General features: G+C 37.9%; 1 protein-coding gene and 1 long non-coding RNA gene across 4 annotated transcripts in view; one reads left to right on the forward strand and one right to left on the reverse strand.

The window, feature by feature from the left end:
* The window catches only part of LOC112825491 (uncharacterized), a 44,423-nt gene that overhangs the window by 15,574 nt on the left and 4,080 nt on the right, over positions 1–24,769 (forward strand). Inside the window, exons 3-5 of one of the 3 annotated variants that reach the window (XR_003208708.2) lie at positions 4,985–5,372; positions 15,426–15,489; positions 15,602–15,658. This is a non-coding gene — a long non-coding RNA (uncharacterized lncRNA). Of the gene's footprint in view, positions 1–4,984; positions 5,373–15,425; positions 15,822–24,769 lie in introns of those variants that run through there. The other 2 variants (XR_012377988.1, XR_003208707.2) reach the window with 2 other exon arrangements.
* ADH4 (alcohol dehydrogenase 4 (class II), pi polypeptide) lies at positions 729–18,364 on the reverse strand. The gene is made up of 9 exons (XM_025873551.2): positions 18,233–18,364; positions 17,374–17,475; positions 16,180–16,321; positions 14,540–14,627; positions 12,404–12,635; positions 8,305–8,565; positions 4,233–4,368; positions 3,628–3,766; positions 729–1,728 (listed from the first exon to the last, which is right to left on the reverse strand). Exons 1-9 carry the CDS (start codon positions 18,248–18,250, stop codon positions 1,704–1,706), a joined length of 1,143 nt encoding a protein of 380 aa, XP_025729336.1. The 5' UTR covers positions 18,251–18,364; the 3' UTR covers positions 729–1,703.

Consider the following 24,769-nt stretch of genomic DNA (forward strand, 5'->3'; position numbering starts at 1 on the left):
TTATGAATCTGTCTTTAGGAAAAAAAGGGGCATGTAGAAAATGTTTTGGAAAAACATCATTCAAAAGAAATATTCTAAAATAAACCGGATACTTGTGAGGATAAATTTGTCGAGTGTCATGTGTTTATTGAGTATGTCTAACAGAGGGATGTATTCAAAGACTGTTCTGCCTTCAAGAAGGTTACAGACATACCCTTGAAAAACTAACAATGGAAGGGGCATGTTTAAGATTTCGATAAAGACACTAAGAGTCAAAGAAGATCAGGGAAGGGAAACAGCTCTGTGGCTGTCCACAGCTGAAAAGGAGTTGGGTCTCAAGCGAGGCTGGGGAAAGACTGAGGAGTGGAGGCTGAGAGGACGAGGAGACAGAACACAGCTGATACAGGGAACAGTGTGGGAAAGGAGAGCCCCTGTTGGGTGCATCCTACCTCCCCCAGTGCCAACAAAGCATTTACAGACAGATGAACTGGCTTCCATTTCTAACGAAAGAGAATCTGCAGTAAGCGGGAATGCAAGTTTCCACTTGGAGGTATTATCACCCTCCTCTGCCAAAGCTTCGGAGAAATTTATCCTCTCTCAGAGTTCAATATGTAGTAAACGTTTAAAAATAAAACTAGGGGGTTTCAGGAATTATGCTAAGCTGATAACTAGTGTTTGTTACAACGATCCAAATTATCATCTCTTACCCTTAAACTGTCCATTGTGGCATCTATGAGGATAATTGTTTGAAAGCACTCATTTTGCTTTTCATATAAATCTTTTTTATTTTTAGTTTTTTTCCCCTCCTTTCCCACTAAAGCCTATATAAATCTAATTGTCTGTTACATCTTGTAACTTTTTACTTACTGCGTTACTTTATAATAGGTACTTTGCTCTCTGTCACTTTTAATTGACTCTAAAAAATACTTAGTGCTAATTACGGATTGTTAAACTCTAAAGCTCTAAACATTATGTGTTGTCATGATTATCAAAGGTGAAAAGGGCAATTAATAAAGATGGAAATTTGAGAGTATGGGTGTGTTTTTTCTTTTAAAAAATCTTCATTTTTTATATATCTGTACTCATTTATATAGCTTCTGATATCCCACTGCTTGTGATTATAGTTCATAGTGGTAAAGCAGGGCTAAGAGAAAAGAAAATACCAGATATTAAAAAGGAAATTATTTAGCAGTTTATTAAAGAAGATTAGCTTGTAGCTTATTGAAACCCAGAAATTATGTAATAGCATTTTATATATGTGACATATTTTAAAGACATATGTATCTTATGTACACATATATAATAGTAATTTTTTTCTAGTAAAAATGATTATATTATGGAAAATTTTAAGCATAAACAAAAGTAGAGAGAACAGTGTAATGAAACCCCATATGTTTATTACCCAACCTAAAAAATTATAAACAAATAGCCAATCTAGCTTTACTTATTACTCTTCATTCCCCGCCCCCACTTCTCCAGAACTAGTTTTAAACAATTCTCATCGTGTAATTCTATTCATAAACACATCAGTTATCATTATTACTAAACAGGAAATATTAATATATTTAAAAACGCTGTGATGTTTATAACTATTTGATGTTAAGATGTTAAGTATAAATAGTTGTTTAAATTCATGGCAATCCTTGGTTCATTGTTACAGGTTATAAAGTAACAAGAAGGGTTCAGATTCAGTCAGGTAGTATTCCAGTTTGTTCCTGGTGTCTTCAGAAGGTCAGGACTATTCGAATGCTGTTAATAATAAGACAATAGTCAGCATAATTTTTATGGTAAATTTAACCAAAACCCACAAATAATTTTTGTATTTTTTTTCAGCATCTGGTTTAATCTTTCTTTATAGGCATCTGTAAAGAAAAGAAATTAGCACATTATCCCTAATTTCTTTTATCTTGACATTCATGGAATTAATAATACTTTGTATATGATGCTAGGAAGCTGGGAAAAGTTGGGGACCCTCACGTGACCCTGGGTGAGGTCTGTGCTGCGTAATGGTTCTATAGAGTAAACATGCTAAGGTTGTAGTGGGGTCTTCATCTTGGAAGAGTCACTGTTTGGTGTGTTGGGATGATGCTTTCTGAGAACCTAAATATTCTTACTCCTGGATAATTCCTTCAACACGTAGAAGCAAAGAAGGGGGTAAGCCTCAAGAACAGAGACTTCCTTATGTTCCACCTTGCTGCTGGAGCTGTGGAATCCCTAGCATTAGCAGGTTGCCATTCATGATGTTTTCTTCACCCAGAGACAGGAACTACATCTGTCTGCCTGTGGAGAGAGAATCTCTGTGTCCTTTCCTCACCATGAGTTGGGGGTCACTGCACCTTAAAAGACCACCTGGGTGTTGTACTCTCCCTACTTCCTTGCTTCTATACCCATATGCTAAGTCCCATCTTCTGCCTTCTCCACTGTCACCTTTCCATCGGTGTGGGCAGTAGTGTGGTCTTCCCAGTGAGCCAGAGGGGAAGTAGGAGGCCTCATTCAGGTATCTAGCCCTCAGCCTTCCATTCTTCCACTGATTATCAGGCCTACTTTAGGAGTATGGGAGACTTGCCCAGCTGTTAACAAAGTAATTCACCATTTTCCATTTAGCTGCCACTTAGCATTCCTTGTGGATATTTTCCATAACTGAGAACTCTAGGGGAAAAGGGGTGGTGGTGGAGGAGATAAGAGGGTCTAAGGCCCCAAACTCCAACCTAACTCCTGATATAAGGGCTGCTCCTTATGGGGATATTGAGATTGTGCAAGATATTGCAGAGCTTATATACTGAGTTATTTTGTGTAGCTTAAATAATGTTTCTTTTTTCGTTTTCTTTTTATTGAACTTCTTTTTGATACGTTGCACCTAGTGTGTTTGCAGATTACAGAGTTCATGTCCCCCTCCCCCCCCGTTTTGTGGTATCTTCTCTTTTTGTTGCTTATTTGGTCCTGCATCTCCTCTGTGAAACTGTTCCTGGTGTTTTTCCTTTTGCTTCTATTGACCAAGCTGTGCTTGATCATTTTAACCAAAATCATTGATCCTAGTGACTCCTGCTCCTCAATTGCTACAGATCCCCCAGTTGGGACATTTCTATAAATTAGTTCTCAGGGTCTGTGCCAGAGGAGCACAATATAACTAAAATTGTGGATCGGAATGTTATCTTATAGGAGACCTGAGACAAAGCAAGAGAGCGTTGGGTCATCCTTTAGGTTTCTTTAAATGAGCCACTCCTCACATATCCATGGTTTTCACCTGGTTCTGATCATGAAGGGCCTGGAGTGGGCATTCTTTTGTTAATTGTAGAACATAATGATGCGAGACCCAGGGCTATATTGCACCAAAGTGACCTGACATTATACTGTGGAAACCTTTCTTTCTAGGGGGCAGCCCCAACTGAGTTAACAGTTGTTTGTGAAAGGGAAAATATGTATCAGTTTATATCACCACTCTATGTTGGGATAGTGTATGGCAGTGTATATTATGGAAATAGAGTAGGAAGCTTTTCTTTTTTCCGGAGGCCACTATTTAATCATTTAAGCACGTTTAGGATGTGTGATGATGTGGAAAATGTCAGAAAAGACAAACTGGTTAGTTCTTATAATCACATAGAGTCATCATAAAGGTTTTTCGTACCACTTATTCCTCTGTTAATTTACCTTTTGCCTTGGTTCATCAGGTCAAATGCCTCATTGATTTTGTCAAAAGGCAGGGTATGAGTCACCAGTATATCCAGATCAAATTTCTTATTCTTGTAGTCAGTAACCAGCTTTGGGATAGAATCGATGCTTTTCCAACCTGTAATTTGACCAAAATGCCAAGTAAAGACATGGTATTTGGCAGTAGTTTAATCAGTTTGTTGAATGAATGAAATCACTAGGTAAGATTTGGGTTGCTTCAAATGGATTATCCCTCCCATCTTTAATTTTCTACACTTTTATTTATTTAAAAGTTTTTCTTAATAAGAAATGTTAAAATTAGTTCCTATTTCTAGATAAGGAATTATCTCAGTTTGGTCAAAGTTTACCTTTTGTTCCTCTGTGTTGGTTCATTTTAATGCAAATTGAATTTCAGTTTGCAGATTGCAGTTATCCATATATAGAAACTGTTTACTTTCAAATAATTCCTAGAATAACTTTTGTGCAGTCTCTAGATGTGTTATTAGGCACTCAATATTTAAACAATTTTCCTTTCCATTCAATAATCCTCTTTATAAGAATTTGCATACCACTATGGAGAAAATTAAAAGAGAAAAAAAACTGACCACCAAAGCATGTTCCATTTATGGTACGGCCCATTATTAGCTCCACTGGAGATACCATCAATCCTCTCATTTCAGAGTCTACTCCAATGAAAGTACATGATCCCCAGCCTACTATTGTACTGTCCAGGGCTGCTCTCTGGAAGGTCAAACAGAAAGGGTTAACTGAATAAGTAGAAAAAGTAGAACATGAACTCTAGTGTAGGTATGTACAATGCTTTAGGGAAAATTTATACAACTCTGCATATAAGAGTACTCAAGCTAAGGAGGTTATGGTATTGTTGATTGATACTTGAAGCGCCACTGTTCAGTTTCAGATAGACCATTCATTAAAAATTTGAACTTCATCCAAAAAGATATTACAAAGAAGCAGAACCTATTATTTCCTTCTGTTTAATACCATAGTTATGCTGAACCTGGAGTGTATATCATTGCATACCAAGAAAAAAACATGTGTGAAATTAGGAAAGAACTCTAGAAGATAAATATTATACATTCTAATCAAGTTCTCGGTGATCTGCCGTGGGTATGTACTAAAAGATTTGCAGTTTCAGAGGCATAAAAACATAATCCTTGAAGTCGTGAAGAGAGGATGAGTACGTATTTACTAGAACCTAGGAAATGAGGTACACACTGTAAACTTAGTATATCTCAATGTAGGATAAATAAAGTGCTATTTTAAAACAGAGAGCAGCACAGTTAAACAGAATCCGACATAGGCTCCTGCTCATAAAACATTTCATCTGCTTCTCTAGGTCCCTCAGCTCTCGGAGTTCAGTAGAGTATGTAACTACTTCTGGGACATGGGCTCTGGGCAGGTGACGTGTGGTATTTTGTAGACGGAACAGAAAAGCCACTGTGAACCCTGCCGGCTGTGAGCTCTCCTGCTCTAACACCCAAGATCGCCTCCTGTTGCCACCATGAAGCAGAGAAGGTGCACTTGATTGAGCCTTGGTTGCTGAGTCGCTGCATGGAAGGTGGTGACCCAGGGGAGTTGCACTGATCTTCCCATGAGAGAGAAAAGCATATTACGTTAACCTGCTGCAAGTTTGGGGTTAATACAAAAATGCCCAGGATTGAAAACGTAAAGAAATTTGAGAAAGACACAAACTTGCGGATGGCCATTCCACAAGAAGCTGTATGGTAAGTAGATGAACACTTAAATTTTCTGAGACTAATCTTAAAGAAGGAAAGTGTAAACTTTGTTTTAGATCCTTTGCCATAGTCAGCGCTCAACTTAATTCTGACTTGTTGGGGCAATTTTTACGAGTCTCAGTAGGAAGTACAGCTTTTTTCATTACTGATCACTGTATAAAAGAAGGAATTTCTTTATTTCTTTGTTTATTTGAGAGAGCAAGAGTGAGAGAGCACAGTGGGGGTGGGGGGAACAGCAGAGGGAGAGGAAGAAGCAGGCTCCCTGCGGAGCAGGGAGCCCAACACGGGACTCCGTCTCGGGACCCTGAGATCATGACACGAGCCAAAGGCAGATGCTTAACTGACTGAGCCACCCAAGCACCTCTAAAAGAAGAAGCAATTTGAAGTATAGTAAATTCTCCACCTTTTCTTTGTCTGTCTGTCTTACTAGCGATGGTAGATGCAGTGACCTAGAACTTTTAGAATGTGTTTTGAAGTTTTTATTTGAATAAATGTTTATTTATTGTTTTGAGAATTCGTAACATTCCTAATAGCAACTCTTCTACATATGCACTTTTTATATGGCAGAAATATTTTTGTTTATGCTGTATAGAGAGATCATGGAGAGGGGAAAATTCATAGATCTTACTTGTTACCTATAGGTAGCTATTTACATTGACTCCTATTTTCTATTTTAGTTTTAAAATATTTTTCCTTTTTTTTTTTTTTTTTTTTTTTTTAAGATTTATCCATCTATTTGAGAGTGAGAGAGAGAGAGAGCGTATGTGGGGGAGGAGGAGGGTCAGAGGGAGAGAGAATCCCGAGCACACTTCTGAATGCAGAGCCCAATGCGGGGCTCTATCCCATGACCCCAAGATCATGACCCAAGCTGAAATTGAGAGTCTGATGCCCAACTGACTAAGCCACTCAGGCACCTCTCTGTTTGCCTTTTCTGCATTTTTGGAGTTTTGCTTCAAGCAAGGAATTCATCTCCCTAATGATGACTTAGTTAAAAATGGGTATTATATGCAAGTACAAGGTTTTATTTAGAAGCTTCTGATAACTTTTGATGAGGATTACTTTTACTTCTCAAAACTTTGTAATATTTCCATTATTGTAACTTTCTGATTGTTCTGTTGGATTCTTTGGGCTGCTTTAGAGAATTAGTGGTCATTGAACTCAAGTTCACGTGCATTACTGGAATCTCCTCTACACCTGAGAAATTTAGCTTTTCTTAGTTATGGAAACTTGGTGGATGGGTAGGTAGCTGATCTTTTTGTGATTAAAGAAATCCATCTATTCTTATTTGGATTATCTGGTATAATTCTGTTCCACAATTTAAATAATAATAGAACCTGCCAAGTTTTAGATCAAGTGGTTCTTAACTTGAGTAACTTATAAAAATTATTGGTATGTGGGCCCTAGACTCATGAGAATATCCTGGAGTATGGTCCATTCATTGGTACTAAACAATGACAATAACAACTCCCCAGGCATTTCTAAAGTGTAGCCAGTGTTGAGAATCTCTGTACTGGAAAAATAAGGTCAATAGGCTGAATTTCAATGTTTGAAAAAAATTTGAGCTGTGGAAAGTAGAGGAATGGATGTAGCACGTTGTAAGTTGCAGATGCCAAGGATAATTTAAAAAGAGGGTCTTGAAGCATGGAACACGGGAGCAGTGCAGGATGAGGAGCCCTTAATGCATACATTTTCAGTAATAGCTAACATTTATTGAGTGCTTATTACCTGCCAAATTGTCCTTTAAGCAGTTAGATTATTGCAATGAAACCATTCTGAGAGGAGAGTCGCAGGAAGGGAGACTGATGCTTTCAGCAGCTCCTCCCCAACTTCATTCTCTTCTGCAGAATACATCAGTTGGGTAAGAACCAAGGGGAAGAACTGTACAAAGCCTGCTACTGGGAGGTTGAAGTACAGAATTCTATTTTTTATAACCTCCGTAGAGGAGGGTTTTGGGAGCCATGTTGAGTGAAGTCGTAAATAAAAGGGCATAATGCCATAGATTACTCCACAGATCTCACTCATGAAATAAGAATCCATAGGCAGATAATTAGTTGATAAATTGGTCATCTCATAAAACAAAACAAAACTCTACTTAGTGTCTTTGAGCAAATACGCATCAAGTGAACATTCACTGGAGAGAGAGACTGGGCAGTCTGTCAAACTAACTTTTCCATGTGTTGTCTGTGTGGTTGGCTCTTTACTCCACTTTCTCGAGTAAGAATAAACAGGGCTGACTTTGTGGGTCTCCAACTGGTGCAGTTGCTTAGGGCCCCTGTACCTAGAAAGACCTGCAAATTATGTAGCTTGTCCTGAGAGAAGAAATCTGAGTGATACCAAATTGTAGTGTTTAGGAAAAAAGATCTGCCTTTTAATTTTGCAGTGTGTGTGTGTGTGTGTGTGTGTGTGTTTAATATATTGAATATATTGAAAATTTCAGATTTATGATGTGGACCTAATTTTGCAGCCCGTTTATTGAGATCTGATGGACAGAACTGGATTGTTTGTAGATCGCTAACCATTCGTGTCTCTGCTTTTAAGTGGGAGTGGAATACCTCCAGCTGTTAGGGGTGACATATGTCAGCCTGTCTTCCTCCCTCCTCTAAGTCTGCCTTTTCTGTTTTTTTCTTTCTCATTTCTCATAGGCACAGTTCTTCTAAATTTTCATTTCTAAGTTTTCTCCTTTTGCTGAATTTCATGTGGAAGGACATACAGAAATGTTAACAACCTACTAAGTAAATATTAATATTTATTAGTTAAATATTAATACATTCAGTCTAATATTAATATATATATAAATTAAATACACATATAAGTATATTAATATTAAACAAAATAACTATCTCAATATAAACATATTGCCAATGTTTTTTAATGTTACTAAATATAATTTATTATATACTTTTATAAAAAATAGACATACCATGGTTTCAGGTCCACCTGCACAGTCAAGGGCAAAATCCACACCTCCATTGGTCATTTCAATGATGACCTCCTGGATGGGTTTATCTAGGTTTCGAGGATTGAGGCAGTCAGTGGCTCCAAGGGCTTTGGCCTTTGTAAACTTCTCACTATTGATGTCAATAGCTATGATTCTGGAAGCTCCTGCTACTTTACAACCCATTATAGCCGAAAGACCAACACCTCCTAGGCCAAAGACGGCACAAGTAGAACCAGGGGTGACCTGCAGGCAGCAAAATTATAAATTAACTTTTAAAGGAATTGGCCTCACTTTTTTTTTTTTTTTAAAGAAAGAGAGTGAGGTGGAGGCAGGAACATGTAAATGAAAGACTGCCTGTCATAAAACTAAATGATATAGCTAATGGGGGAAATCTGCCAGTATGAAAATGGCTGGGTCACTGGCTAAATATGGAGAATCATTTGAATGCCATTAGAATTACCAGCTCATCAGAAACAAACCCAAGTGAAAATAATCTGCTTGTTTTCCACTTCCCTTTACTGTTATCAGAACAGAATTTTATCTTATTTTTTATTATTTTTTAAAGATTTATTTATTTATTTGAGAGAGCGAGAATGAGAGAGAGAACATGAGAGGGGGGAGGGTCAGAGGGAGAAGCAGGCTCCCCGCTGAGCAGGGAGCCTGACGTGGGACTCGATCCCGGGACTCCGGGATCGTGACCTGAGCCGCAGGCAGTCGCTTAACCAACTGAGCCACCCAGGCGCCCCAGAACAGAATTTTAAAATCCACACATTTTAAAGGGTTGTTTTCCTTTTTCAATAGATCATAATTAATTTATATTTTTAATAGGCCTTATTTGGTTGTATTAGTGTTATATCGTTGGTTTTGAATGAGTGCTGTTTCTCTAAATGTGAATTAATTCACATCCCAAATCATCAGTTAACTTAAATAGAATAAAATCCAGATTTCTCTGCATCAGATTGAAGGGTTTTTAGGGCAACCAGCTAACTTCCAGCTTCATCTCCGTGGTAGTCCCATTGCTGTGGTCACTCTGCACTGTCGTGGCTTCCTTTCCTCATCCTCAGTTCATGCTGTTTCCTCAGCCTGATGCACTTCTCACCTTATTTCCTCTAAATAAAATGTGGACTCTACTTCTAGGCCTAACTTAAATGACACTGTCCCCATGAAACTTCTCTTGATTCTTCAATCAGGAATTAGTGCCCACCTTTTTGCTTTTTCTGTATTGTTATTTATAATCTGCCTTGGTTGATTGATTTTGTATTTGTGTGTTTCTTCAAAAGATTGTAAGTTCTTTGAAGGCATATTTTCTTCCACACTGCTATTAAGTCTTCTGTAGGTTGGGTCTTTAATAAATGTTTGTTGCATTGAATTAAATAAAAACTGAATGTACAAGATAATAGGGAAAGTTGCTGTAACTGTAATGTTATTCTGACAGTGTATAATGGTAAAAAAATACTACACAGAGAGATGCTTAAGTGCTTAAGTAATATTTTCTAATGATGATGGGAAACTGTTAGAATTAAAGCATAAACAAAGGGAAAGAGGAATCTGCCTAAGGGAAGTACTGATACGTTCTAAATTGGAGACAAAACTATTAAGGAAGAGAGAGACTGTATATCTCTTACTTTATTTTATGCATGATATCAGGCATGCATACACTGACTTGCTACTCAGGGCAAAATAAAACATTTTTTACAAATATTCAGAATATTGTTCTATATATACAATGTGCTATTTAATATTGTGGCATGTGTTCAGTATAGTTCCAAATATATTTTTCTACAGACTGTGTTCAAAAGTTTGCCTGTGTCACTGAGAGTAGAAAGGCATTTTTCTCATCGAGGCAATGTTGTACACAGTAGTTGTACATAGCTCACAACAGTATAATTGGAATACACTGTATTAATTATGTTAAAACAACTAGATGGCTATGTGTAAAAGTGCCTTTGATTGCAGTAGTGGGGGGGAGGGTCACTATAAAGTACCCCTCTCCCCATTTGAGAATTAGGACTATACATAGTGGTTGATTATCTATTTATAGACAACACTGTTACGGGACATTTTCATGCTTCCAAAGATCTCTGTGAAATATGATTAATTTGTCAGTAAAGGACACGAGCAGATTAAAAAGAATTAGGAGTCCTGGTGATGCTGGGCTCAGGTCTCCCAATAATTACACAAAGTTGTTTCATTACTTTTCTTCCCAGAAGTAAATTAAACTTTATTAAAGCTCTTGCCTTTTGGCTAGAATTACTGATACTTCTTCTCTTAACTTGTTCCTATCAGATTCATTTCTCTTTTCTTCCCTAAGCATCCTATGAAGTGGTTTAAGTGTTCCTCAACAGTGAGAAGAACAGGACCTAGAAATTTACATCAACTTTGAATGGATTTTAAAGAAAACTGTAGCTGAGTCTCTAGTGTTAATATTCCTGAAGAAAGACTAGAGTAGGAGAAGGTGATAGTCTGCATGGAGTCCAGGAAAGGGGGAGGTGGCCCAAAGAGCAATAATTCTTCCAGTGCTATCTAGAGGAGAATATGCCTTGACTGCCAAGGTTACATCTGCTTTTAACTCCACTCAGTTAACGATACCCTTCCTCTAGCAGCCTTCAGATTGTAGTCTGACTTCCCATACAATTTTTAATTTTTAATATACTGATAGCCAAGAGTAGCATTCCTGTCTGCTTGACTAATTCTCAGTGGGAAGTCTTATCTTGATATTCTGGCTATCAGATCAGCTTTTTATTTTGGTTAGGGTGAGTTTATTTCCTTGACACTTGAACAATTCCAGGTAACCTGATTAAAAGGAGTATTTGGATTTTTAAGCTGAGGATCAAGCCTTATCAAGATGTTTTAAGGGTTGCATAAGAGCCTGGCTTCATACATTCATTCACTGAAAAATTATCCAGTTCCTACTGTGTGCCAGGCACAGGGCTAGGCTCTGGAGATATCACAATGAACAAGAGAGAGTTCTTGCCCTCAAGGAGCAAATAGTCTAAAAGGAAGGAGAAATAAATGGGAAATTTCTCCAGAGTATGATAAGAAGGAAGACAGGGATAAACACAAATATTTTGGGGGAAACTGGGAGGGACACCCAATGCATGCCTAAGAGGCTGGAGGGTTTCTGATAGGAAGTAACCAAAAAAAAAAAAATGGAGTCAGCCAGAAGATGTGGGGGAGCATCCCAGGCAGTGTTGGTGGGAGCCAGGCATGGAAAACCCAGGGTCACAGTGATTGGAGCCCGGATACTCAAGGTCAGGCCTTGGGGAACGATGAGCCTGTGAAGGGAGAGTTAGGGACAAACACTAGCCTGCTGACGGAAAAGTGGAGTAATGAAAGGGGAATGAAATCTTCACATTTGTTGTTTAGAAAGACCACTCTGGTTGCATTTTGCAGTTTGAACTCAAGGGATGAAGACTCATGAGAAAGAGATTTAAATAACGGGGTTGTTTGAGGCATCCAAGTGATACTGACATCTGTCCAGTTCTCACTGAACAGTTTTGTGAAAGCTTCTGAATTCTAACATGGGCTTCCAGGGATGCATCTTGCCACCCTCAGGGCTGCCACCTGAGACACACTCCCTTGGAGCCACCAAGGGACAGGATGAGAAGCAGAGATGAATTACCAGTTGGAGGAAGAGAAATCTGCAGGATCAGGGAGAAAGCAGGGGTGACCATATGGAGATGGGGGTCTCTGTAGTTTCTGTTGCCTCTTGACTGGGTCTGCTGTCCCAGGGTGAGCATTCATATTTAGGGCACATATTTAAGCATGCTGTGTTTAAGGTAGGGGTGGTCTGTAATCTAACATATTAGTATAGGAAAAGAAATTAACATGAACGGGGTGCCAACGATAGGCCAGCTGTTGAGCCAGATGTCTTACATATGTAATATGATTTAATTAGCCCCATAACTATTTGTAGTAGATGTTTATTGCAGAGAGTAGGAGTGGAGAGGTTAAATAACTTGCCTAACACCACAGAGGTAATAAATGACAGAGCTAGGGCTTGAAGAGTAACTAGCTGCTTTACCACCCTGTGTCCTAGGAAAATTCTATTTTATGCAACCTGGTGATGAACCACTTTTACCTTAGCATTGTTGATTGCAGCTCCATAGCCAGTTGAAAACCCACATCCAAACAGACAAACTCTCTCTAAATTTGCATCATCATCGATTTTGGCAAGATTTATATCCGACACTACGGTGTACTGAGTGAAGGTACTGGTCCCCATGAAATGGTAAATTGGTTTTCCTTTGCAGGTAAACCTGCTGGTTTTGTCTTCCATTAGTTCTTGATCAACAAGAGGATTTTTCACTAGACTAGAAAATTAAAAAAAGAAGATGCAAAAAAGAGAACGTAAGTGGGCCACTGATTACACTCCTGAAAAAAAAATGTTAGGCATTATATTTTTGTTATAACCATTTTATGAGATAGAAAAATTGAGACAATTACTTGAGACTTTACACCTAAATATATAGTCAGAAATAGTCCAAAGATGATAATAAACTTTTTATTGAATACTTTTTATGTGCCAGAAACTCTCTTAGGGGGTTTGTATGTATTAATTCTTAAAAAAAATTTATTATGGAAAACTCAACTGTATATAAAAGTAGAAAGACTGGCTTGTTGAATGTCCGTGCAACCATATCCCAGCTTCAGCAGTTACCATCTGAGGGCTGATCTTCTGGCGTCTTTAACCCCCCAATGCCCACCTCCAGCATTGACCCTCCCCTAGCACCTGCCCTCCCCCATGGGATGGTTTTGAAGTAAACCTCACACATTACTATTTTCATTTGTAAATATTTTAGTATGTATCTCAAAAAGATAGATTCTTTTAGGTTGACATACTGCATTTCGTTGATATCTGTGTTAAGTCTCTTAAATGATAGGTTCTCACCTCCCTCCTTGTTTTTTTCCTTTGCAATTTGTCTGTTGAAGAAACAGTCATTTGTCCTGTATAGTTTTCCTCATTCTGAATTTTTCTAATTACATTTCTGTAATTGGATTTAATACATTTTTCCATCCTGTATTTCCTCTAAACTAGTATTTTCAATCTAACTGGTTGATTTAATTTAGGTTTTATATTTTTGTAGGAATATTTCAAAGATGGTGTTGTGTATCTTCATCTGGAGACACATAATGCCTTAGTCTCTCTCTTTTTATGATGTTAGAATTGATGGTCATTGCCAAAATCTATTATTTCATTAAAAGTTTGTAAAAGGGTGTATTAATTCTTTAAATATCTACAACAACCCTGCGAAGTAAGCATTATTATTATTCCCATTTTATAGATGAGGAAATTGAGGCACAGTATTAGATGTAAGAGTAATACAATTTAGCTTCTGAAATAACTAGCTTCATTTGGCATTAAGGACAAATAGATTTTTCTGTATGTAGTCTCATTAAAGAATAAGGTGATAAAGGTTTTGGACTCTGGAGTCAGACTGTCTATGTTCAAAATCTAGCTCTAGGACTTTTATCTGTGGGCCTTGGAATAAATTACTGCACCTCATTTCATTCCTCTCTCATTTCCTATAGAAGTAGCTACTATTTTGAGTTTGGCATTTATCATTCCAGTGATATATTTATACCTTTACTACATACACATGTAACCATAAACTATACTGTATATGGTATTTTTTTTTTTTTAAGATTTATTTATTTGAGAGAGAGAGAGCAGTGCCAGTGGGGAGAGGGAGAAGGAGAGAAGCAGACTCCCCACTGGGGGCAGAGCCTGATGCAGGGTTCGATCTCACTACTCTGAGATTAGGAGCTGAGCTGAAATTAGGAGTCAGAGGCTTAATGGACTGAGCCTCCCAGGTGCCCCTGTATATTGTACTGTTTTGTATATGATATCTTACTAAATGTATTTGTCAGCAGCTTGCTTCATTCCCTTAACATTATGTATGTGAGATTATTCTATGTTGTTATATGTAGATCAAGTTTAACCCTTTTCATTGTTGCATAGTTTTCCACTGTGTTACTATATAGCAATGTTAATCCATTGTCTTATTGGTGGTCGTTGGGCTATTTTTACTTGCTGTTATAAACAATGTTGCAGTGAACATTTTAGCATATGTTTCTTTGGGTAGTTTGGCAACAATTTCCTGTATACACCTAGGACTAGGATTGGTAGGTAGAAACTTCATCCAAGTATTGCCAATGTACTTCCCCAAATATTTATACCAATTTATAGTCTTACTAGCCGGCGTATAGAGCTTACCTGAGTTTTTTACAGAAATTTGTGAGTGGACTCAGACAGAACTTGCATTTTCTACATTGAGGCATGTAGAGTGGAATTACTTTGTCACCTGGAAAGAAAGGCCGTATGTTGGATGGTGCCTAAGATACAGCTTGTAAAAAGTTTCTACCAGATGAATCAGTAGAAAACACCATTCTTTATGATACACATTTTATGTTCAGCAGAAAGTATAGACAGCTGTAGTATTTTGTTACTTTACAAGATCGCTGATTCCCCCAAGTATTGCATATACTGTCTTTTTAACTTTTTCCTTTTTTTTTGGCTGCTGGGCAGTCAAGCAACAAATCTGCATTGATACCACTAGCTACGGAGTCCTGTCTGAGCTCTGCTGTCATTGCAACTCTCTGCATCATGACTTTTTTTTTTTTTCATTTCTAAACATCCAGTATTGAACAGAACATCCTTATATAATAGGAGAGGTGGACAACAATGTGCTGGATATGGAGATTAAACTTTATGTCATTGCCATGTGTCACCATTTAGTTCACTCTCACATTTTTTTTTTTAAGATTTTATTTATTTATTTGACAGAGAGAGACACAGTGAAAGAGGGAACACAAGCAGGGGGAGTGGGAGAGGGAGGAGCAGGGAGCCTGATGCAGGGCTTGATCCCAGGACTCTGGGATCATGACCTGAGCCAAAGGCAGACGCTTAATGGCTGAGCCACCCAGGTGCCCCTCACTCTCACATTCTATGTTTTTCTGCCTTTTACTCAATTTCAATTTAATAATGGCTTCTATCCTCTGATGACCATTTAGTATGTGCTAGGCACCCTTCTAACTGCTTACCCATACTCTCTCACTTAATTCTCAGACAGTCCTTTGAAATGGATACCTTTTCTCCCCAGTTTAGGAAATGGAAATCTGAGCTGTGTCACAGAAAAGTGACTTCACTGGTGGAGGACACATCCAGTAAGTGGCAGAGCTGGGACTGCATCGGCCAGACTCATTGATGGATGCAGAACTTATGGGAGCGGTTTGTTTCTCCGATCTTGTTTGGGAATGGAATCTAAAATATTTCTAGGTTTGGAGCATTCTCATTGAAGGTGGAAAGAATGATATGGGTCATCCTACATGACAAGTGAGTATTAGGTAGCCCATATTCTAGTATTTTGTGAATATGTTATAAAATGTGAAGTAAATGATTTCAGCCATTGCCATGCTCCATTTACATACTATTTTTATGTTACAGAGTTTCAAAAAGACACATTAAGCTAACATTGACATATATTTCTCAAGCTAACTCCTAAGTCCTCATTTTGTAAATTCTTTATGATATTAAATTATTTTGGTTTTATTTAGAAGAGGTTGTTACACATTTTCCATTTGTGCCCCACCTTGTGGCTTCGCTTCACAGCACAGTTTCTCAATGCTATATGTAAATAAAGTGACCATATTTTCCAGATTTTATTGGTTCTGATTTCACATATTCTGTCCCCTTGTTAGACTGTGATAGATTGTATGGCTCACTTAGTTTGTCTTTGGAACAGATGGTTCCCCTGTATAAATAGAGATCAATTATAGCATGCAAAGCCAGGACTCTCTATCAGTTCTTGAAATATTCTGACATTTCCATTTAATTGGAATCAGGAAAGAACATACCTGGTTTGAAGTTGGTCACTCCTGGCCCAACACTTTCCACAATTCCTGCACCCTCATGGCCAAGGATCACTGGGAGAAGGGCCTCTTTAAATTTAGGATTGATAAGATGGGCATCAGTATGGCACAGGGCAGTGGCAATTATCTACAAGGCAACCACAGACTTGAGGCCTGTTTCTGTCATATCATTGGGGTTGTTAGGAGGGCAGTTTTTTAGGCCCAGTGTCACCTTGAAACTTTACAACATTCTTAGGGCTCAATAAAAGAAATACATTTTGGAAAAAAAAACAATTAAAAATATCAGCATATATTCTTTTCTTCTAAGCCTTTGTTTTCTTTCATTGCCACTGGAAAATCATACAAAGAGATGGAATTGGCAGGTAGTGTCTCCAGGAGAGGAGAAATCAAAGGTAATAGGGAAAAGTTGAACAGAATCTTCTAGGAAGAGGGAATGGAGGGAACACAGGTTTCTAGGGCTTGTGCAAATTTTGTTGAAGTGATATGAAATGAAATATAATACAATTTTTATAATTCAAAGAGCTATCAGATAAAGGATTGTCTCAGTTACTAACATACCCCTTACTCTTCAGGATTCTGCTTGTGAGGATATCCTATTCATTCTCATGTATCGACCTGTCCTGTAGTGGTCCTAGGGAAAATACAAGCCAGGCCGGCTGTGGGGAAAATGGAGAAGTTCTGCTGACTTCCGATCTGTGATCACGGTCTCCTCAGTGTGGTGTCTTTCCCTCGCGCACCCACACTTCTCCCCCCACCCACCCCCACCGTGGGCCCCCAGGCCTCTTCTACTGCCCCAGGCAGCCCTTCAGGTCTTTCCTCTCCCTTGTTTTGAGCCAAATTTTTTATCTTCCTTTTAATAACACTTAATAACTGACAACTGGAAAACAAAAAGAAAACCTAACTAATTCTCATCTGAAGTGAATTCCTTCATCTAATTCTTAGGGCTAATGACTAATATAAAGATATAAAAATAAATGTTAAGCCTGTTATCAGTAACAAGTGATAATTAGTAATTTACCCCTCCTGGGATAATGCCTGTTTTTATCTGGGCCTAAAAATGTAGTTTTGCCATAGGTAAAACTTCAGGTACTCTCAGTTATGCCATGCAGGCTTGACCTGAAGAAGCCAAGTCTGCACTTAGTGCCTCGTCTGTACCGGCTAGGAAAAGTCCCCACTTACCTGCACGCGAACTTCATGAGCCTTGGGGGGAGCTACTTCAACCTCTTCTATGCAAAGGGGCTTGCCTGTTTCCCAGGCAATGGCTGCCTTGCATTTAATAACCTGAGAAAGAGGGAGGGGGGAGATTAATTATATAATTAACAGATAATTATATAAACTAGAATTAATTAAAATTATATTTAAACATTTAAATTTAAGTAACATTGAAGGAAAGTAGAAAGAAACAAATCTATAATCCTCTATTCTAATGCTACTATTTTTGCTTTTGGTATGGTTTTCCCAGTCTTTGACACATGAATATATAATTTTTGATAGTTATGCAATTTTGAATTATATTTTTAAATATCATGAGTCTTATTGCAGATGCAATATATATTAATTAAGGGACGTTTCAAAATACAAATAAGAATAAAAGAAACAAAATCCACCTGTAATTTTATCACTCATTCTATGATTTTGACATAAATTTTTTCAGTATCCCTATATGGGATCTTTTGTATGTAATACTTTGTAAAATACTTCTTCTACTTATTAATATACTATAAATATTTTCCATATTCTTCTCTAGCTTTATTTCTAACAGATGCAAATTCTGTTTTGTTGTCATAGCATAGGTACTCAAGTCTCTCTTTTTTTGGCCTTTATAAGTAATATTTAATTGAACACTCTTGGTAGTAAGCATTTTGGCAAATCCACAGTAATTTCCTTAAATTCCTAGCATGAGTTGACTCAAATCTTTTAGATCAGCTTTAATAAATTGCTGCTTTCTGAGAGTAATCCTGAAGGAAGTTTGATTTAGTAAATTTATAAAGAGACAAAAAAACCAAGAATCAAATAAAGAAACGGTATATTTGCTTACTTTGCCCTTGGTGCCCATTTTCCTTTGGCAAACTAGCCTTGGAAGTTTCTTTCCGATCTAAGAAGCTCTTCCACATCTGTCCAGGTGCTCTGTGTCCTGTGATAATCTGTCTTTGAATAAATACCATTTCTGCCCTTTATTATCCAATCACTTTCCTGTTTGTTGCTTTCATACGTAGCTCTACCCGGATCTCACGTCATTTGTGCTGTGCTATCCTGTTTCAGCTGCCAACTGCCTCTGCTCCCAGCTCTTATTTGAAGAAGATGTTTACTTTTTTCCCTTTTATTGCAAAATATAAGATAATAGAGAAGAGTTCATCAAACTTACACAGATGAGTTAACATATAAGGGACATTTCTACTGCCCCAGAATCCTTCCTGTACCCAGCCTTCTCCTTTACAAGCCTACTAATCATTTCCTTATGATTTATGGTTCTCTATACAGTATAGTTTAGTTTTACCTATTAAAACCTTTATATGAAGGAATCATAGTGTATGTGTTCTTTTGTCGTTTTTTTTCCTCTCAGCTCCAATTTGTGAGATTCATCCACATTGGTCTGTTTTCATTATCATCCATTTTCCTTTTTGCTTTTTTTTTTTTTTTGCTTATGATTAATCAGTGGCTACTTAAAATTCTTTTAATGTATTCTGTTGTACATGTGTGTAAGTTTCCTTGGGGAACATTTATGATTAATGTGCAACCAGTGCATAATATTAAGGTGATTGTTAAGGTGATGCCAACTATTAAAACATTGAAATTTTTGTTCCAGTTGCTAAAAAACCACTGCCCCAAATTCCTAAATTTCTTTTCAACTCTGTGGCAGCCCTGGGGAGCCGTGTTTAGTCACTGCTGAGGAGCTACTCTCATGACCCTCCAGAGGTGTGAGCCCATCATCCACCCCCAAAGGTTCTGGGTCTCTGGCTGTGTATAGTAGGGTAGTCCCTGGATCCCAGTAGGGAAATACTTAGTGTCCATCAGACGTCCTGGGGCTGTGACCTATAGTGCTGTGGGCTAGAGCTCCCTTGGAGTCATACTTGCAGGTTGTGGGAAATGGAATATTGGTTGTTAAGTATTTTGACTAGGAGTGGAGTTGCTGGGTCTTCAGCTTTGATAGACAAGATCAAAGAGTTTTACAAAGTGGCTGCACGTATAAGCAGCAGTGTATCAGAGTTCCCATTGCTCCATATTCTTGTCTATGCTTGGAATTGTCAACTTTAAAACTTTTGATAATCTATGGGTGTGAATGCTATATAATTGTGTTTTAAATTTGTATTTCATTATTTTTTCTCTTTTTTCTAATTCAAGATTTTATTTAAATTCATGTTAGTTCACATATAGTGCATTATTAGTTTCAGGGGTAGAATTTACTGATTCACTAGTTGCATTTAACACCCAGTGCTCATTACATCAAGTGCCCTCTTTAATGCCCGTCACCCAGTTACCCCCCCCACCCCTCCAGCAACCCTCAATTTGTTCCCTATATTTAAGAGTCTCTTATGGTTGGCCTCCTCTCTGTCTTTATCTTATTTTATTTTTCCTTCCCTTCCCCTATGGTCATCTGCTTTGTTTCTTAAATTCCATATATGAGTGAAATCATATGGTATTTGTCTTTCTCTGACTGACTTATTTCGCTTAGCAAAATACACTGTAGTTCCATCCATGTCATTGCAGATGGCAGTTTCATTCTTTTTGATGGCTGAGTAATATTCCATTGTATATATGTATGTGTGTATACACACATATATGTACAATGCGTGTATGTATATACATACACATATATAATATGTACACACACACACACACACGTATATCATATCTTCTTTAGCCATTCATCAGTTGATGGATATCTGGGTCCTTTCCATATTTTGGCTATTGTGGACATTGCTGCTATAAACAATGGGGCACATGTGCCCTTTCAAATCACTATTTTTGTGTCCTTTGGATAAATACCTATAGTGCAATTGCTGGGTTGTAGGTAGTTCTATTTTTACCTTTTTGAGGAGCCTCCATACTGTTTTCCAGAGTGGCTGCACCAGTTTGTATTCCCACCAACAGTGTAAGTAACTTTCTCTGCTTCCTTGCCAACATCTGTTGTTTCTGTAAGTTGTTAATTTTAGCCTTTCTGACTGGTGTGAGGTGGAATCTCATTGTGGTTTTGATTTGTATTTCCCTGATGCCCAGTGATGTTGAACATTTTTTCGTGTCTGTTGGCCATTTGGATGTCTTCTTTGGAGAAATGTCTGTTCATGTCTTCTGCCCATTTCTTGACTGGATTATTTGCTTTTTGGGTGTTGAGTTTGACAGTTCTTTATAGATTTTGGATACTAGCCCTTTATCTGATATGTCATTTGCTAATATCTTCTCCCATCCCATAGGTTGCCTTTTAGTTTTGTTGATTATTTCCTTTGCCACGCAGAAGCTTTTTATCTTGATGAAGTACCAATAGTTCATTTTTGCTTTTGTTTCCCTTGCCTCTGGAGACATGTCTAGTAGGAAGTTGCTGTGGCTGAAGTCTAAATGGTTGCTGCCTGTGTTTTTCTCTAGGATTTTGATGGATTCCTGTTTCACATTTAGGTCTTTCATCCATTTTGAATTTATTTTTGTGTATGGTGTAAGAAAGTGGTCCAGTTTCATTCTTCCGCGTGTAGCTGTCCAATTTTCCCAACACCATTTGTTGGAGAGACTGTTCTTTTTCCATTGGTTATTCTTACCTGTTTTGTCGAGGATTAGTTGACCATAGAGTTGAGGGTCCATTTCTGGCTTTTCTGTTCTGTTCCATTGATCTATGTGTCTGTTTTTGTGCCAGTACCATATTGTATTGATTATTACAGCTTTGTAATACAGCTTAAAGTCCGGAATTGTGATGCCACCAGCTTTGGTTTTCTTTTTCAACATTCTTTTGGCTATTCGGGGTCTTTTCTGGTTCCATACAAATTTTAGAATTATTTGTTCCAGGTCTGTGAAAAATGCTGGTGTTATTTCGATAGGGATTGCATTGAATATGTAGATTGCTTTGGGTAGTATAGACATTTTAACAATATTTGTTTTTCTAATCCATGAGCATGGAATGTTTTTCCATTTCTTTGTGTCTTCTTCAATTTTTTTCGTAAGTGTTCTATAGTTTTCAGAGTACAGATCTTTTACTTCTTTGGTTAGGTTTATTCCTAGGTATCTTAAGGTTTTAGGTGCAATTGTAAATGGGATTGATGCATTGATTTCTCTTCTGCTTCATTGTTAGTGTATAGAAATGCAGCAGACTTCTGTGTGTTAATTTTATATCCTGTGACTTTGCTGAATTCCTGTATCAGTACTAGCAATTTTTTTGTGGGGTCTTTTGGGTTTTCTACATAGAGTATCAGTCGTTTGTGAAGAGTGAAAGTTTGACATTTTCCTTGCTGATTTGGATGTCATTTATTTATTTATTTTTTAAAGATTTTATTTATTTATTTGACACAGAGAGAGACAGGTAGAGAGGGAACACAAGCAGGGGGAGTGGGAGAGGGAGAAGCAAGCTCCTGGCTGAGCAGGGAGCCTGATGTGGGGCTCAATCCAGGACCCTGGGATCATGACCTGAGCCGAAGGCAGATGCTTAACGACTGAGCCACCTAGGCGCCCCAGATGCCTTTTATTTCGTTTTGTTGTCTGATTGCTGAGGCTAAGACTTCCAGTACTATGTTGAACAACAGTGGTGAGAATGGACATCCTTGTCATGTTCCTGACCTTTGGGGAAAAGGTCTCACTTTTTCCCCATTGAAGATGATAGTAGCTGTGGGTCTTTTGTATATGGTCTTTATGATATTGAGGCATGTTCCTTCCATCCCTACTTTTTTGTGGGTTTTTTTTCAAGAAAGTATGCTGTATTTTGTCAAATGCTTTTTCTGCGTCTGAGAAGATCATATGACTCTTAACCTTTCTTTTATTAATGTGCTTTATTGATTTGTAGATTTTGAACCATCCCTGCAGCCCAGGAATAAATCCCATTTGGTCATGGTGAATAAATCTTTTAATGTACTGTTGGATCCTGTTAGCTAGTATCTTGGTGAGAATTTTTGTATCTATGTTCGTCAGGGATTTTGGTCTGTAATTCTTTTTAGTGGGGTCTTTGTCTGGTTTTGGGATCAAGATAATGCTGGCCTCATAGAATGAGTTTGGAAGCTTTCCTTCCATTTCTGTTTTTTGAAACAGTTTCAGAGGAATAGGTATTAACCCTTCTTTAAATGTCTGGTAGAATTCTCCTGGGAAGCCATCCAGCTCTGGACTCTGTTTGTTGGGAGATTTTTCATTACTGCTTCAGTTTCTTTGCTGGTTATGGGTCTGTTCAGCTTTTCTATTTCTTCCTGTTTCAGTTTTGTTAGTTTATATGTTTCTTGGAATGTTTTCATTTCTTCCAGATTGCCTAATTTGTTGGCATATAATTGCTCATAATATGTTCTTATAATTGTTTATATTTCTTCAGTGTTGGTTGTGGTCTCTCCTCTTTCATTCATGATTTTATTTATTTGGCTCCTTTCTCTTTTCTTTTTGATTAAGTCTGCCTAGGGGTTTATCAATCTTATTAATTCTTTCAAAGAACCAGCTCTTAGTTTCGTTGATCTGTTTGACTATTTTTTTTAAATTTTATTTCTATATCATTGATTGCTGCTCTAATCTTTATTATTTCTCTTCTCCTGCTGGCTTTAGGCTTTATTTGCTCTTCTCTTTCCAGCTCCTTTAGGTGTAAGGTTAGGTTGTGTATTTGAGACTTTTCTTGTTTCTTGAGGAAGGCCTCTATTGCTTATATACTTCCCTCTTAGGACTGCCTTTGCTGCATCCCAGAGATTTTGAACAGTTGTGTTTTCATTTTCATTTGTTTTCATGTATTTTTTAATTTAATTTCCTGATTGACCCATTCATCTTTTAGTGGGATATTCTTTTACATCCATGTATTTGTGATCTTTCCAAATTTTTTCTTGTGGTTGATTTCAAGTTTCATAGTGTTGTAGTCAGAAAATGTGCATGGTATGATCTCAGTCTTTTTGAAGTGGTTGAGACCTGATTTGTGACCCAGGATGTGATCTATTCTGGAGAATGTTCCATGTGCACTTGAGAAGAATGTGTATTCTGCTGCTTTGGATAAAATGCTCTGAATATATCTGTGAAGTCCATCTGGTCCAGTGTGTCATTCAAAGCCCTTATTTCCAGGGCTCCTGGGTGGCTCAGTCACTAAGTGTCCGCCTTCAGCACAGGTCATGATGGGCTCAAGCCTCATGTTGGGCTCCTTGCTCAGCAGGGAGTCTCCTTCTCCCTCTCCACCCTACCCCTGCTAGTGTTCTCTCTCACTATCTCTCTCTCACTTGCGCTCTCTCTCTTTCTCTAAAATAAATAAATAAAATCTTTTAAAAAATATAAAGCCCTTGTTTCCTTGTTGGTCTTGTGCTTAGATGATCTGTCCATTGCTCTGAGTGGGGTGTTAAAAGTCCCCTAGTATTATTGTATTATTATCAGTGAGTTTCTTTAATTTTGTTTTTGATTGGTTTATAGATTTGGCTGTTCCCAAGTTAGGGACATACATATATATAATTGTTAGATCTTCTAGTTGTATAGACTCCTTTATTATGAGTGTCCTTTTTTATCTCTATTATGGTCTTTCATTAAAAATCTAGTTTGTCTGATTTAAGTATGGCTACTCCAGCTTTCTTAGTTTTTTTTTTTTTAAGATTTTATTTATTTATTTGAGAGAGAGCAAGAGTGAGAGCATGAGCAGGGGGAGGGGCAGAGGGAGAAGCAGACTCCCTGCTGAGCAGGGAGCCCAATGTGGGGCTGGATCCCAGGACCCCAGGATCATGACCTGAGCCGATGGCAGATGCTTAACCAACTGAGCCACCCAGGCCCCCTTCCTCCAGCTTTCTTTTGATGTCCATTAGCATGATAAATGGTTCTGCACCCCCTCACTTTCTTTTTTTTTTAAATGATTTTATTTATTCATTTGACAGAGATACAGCGAGAGAGGGAGCACAAGGAGGGAGAGTGGGAGAGGGAGAGAGGCTGCCTGCAGAGTGGGGAGCCCGATGCAGGGCTCGATCCCAGGACCCTGGGATCATGACCTGAGCCTAAGGCAGATGCTTAATGACTGAGCCACCCAGGCACCCCTCACCTCCTCACTTTCAATCTGGAGGTGTCTTTGGGTCTAAAATGAGTCTCTTGTAAGCAGCGTATCAATGGGTCCTGTTTTTTTTTTTTTTTTTTTTTTTTTTTTTTTTTCTGTTACCTGTGTCTTTTGGTTGGGGCATTAGTCCATTTACCTTCAGAGTAATTATTGAAAGATATGAATTTAGTGTCATTGTATTACCTATAAAGTCACTGTTCCTGTAGATTGCCTCTTTGCCTTTCTAGTTTTTGTGACTTTGGTTTCTCTTTCTTGCTCCAGGTTTCCCCTTTAATATTTCTTGCAGAGCTGATTTAGCGTTCATGAGTTCCTTTAGCTTTTGTTTGTCTTGGAAACTATCTTTCCTTCTGTTCTGAATGACAGCCTTACTGGATGAAGTATTCTTGGCCCTGT

The sequence above is a fragment of the Callorhinus ursinus genome, unplaced genomic scaffold (genome assembly GCF_003265705.2).
Source record: "Callorhinus ursinus isolate GAN/ISIS: 27379988/994484 unplaced genomic scaffold, GSC_fseal_2.0 scaffold4, whole genome shotgun sequence".
NCBI classification, from domain to species: domain Eukaryota; kingdom Metazoa; phylum Chordata; class Mammalia; order Carnivora; family Otariidae; genus Callorhinus; species Callorhinus ursinus.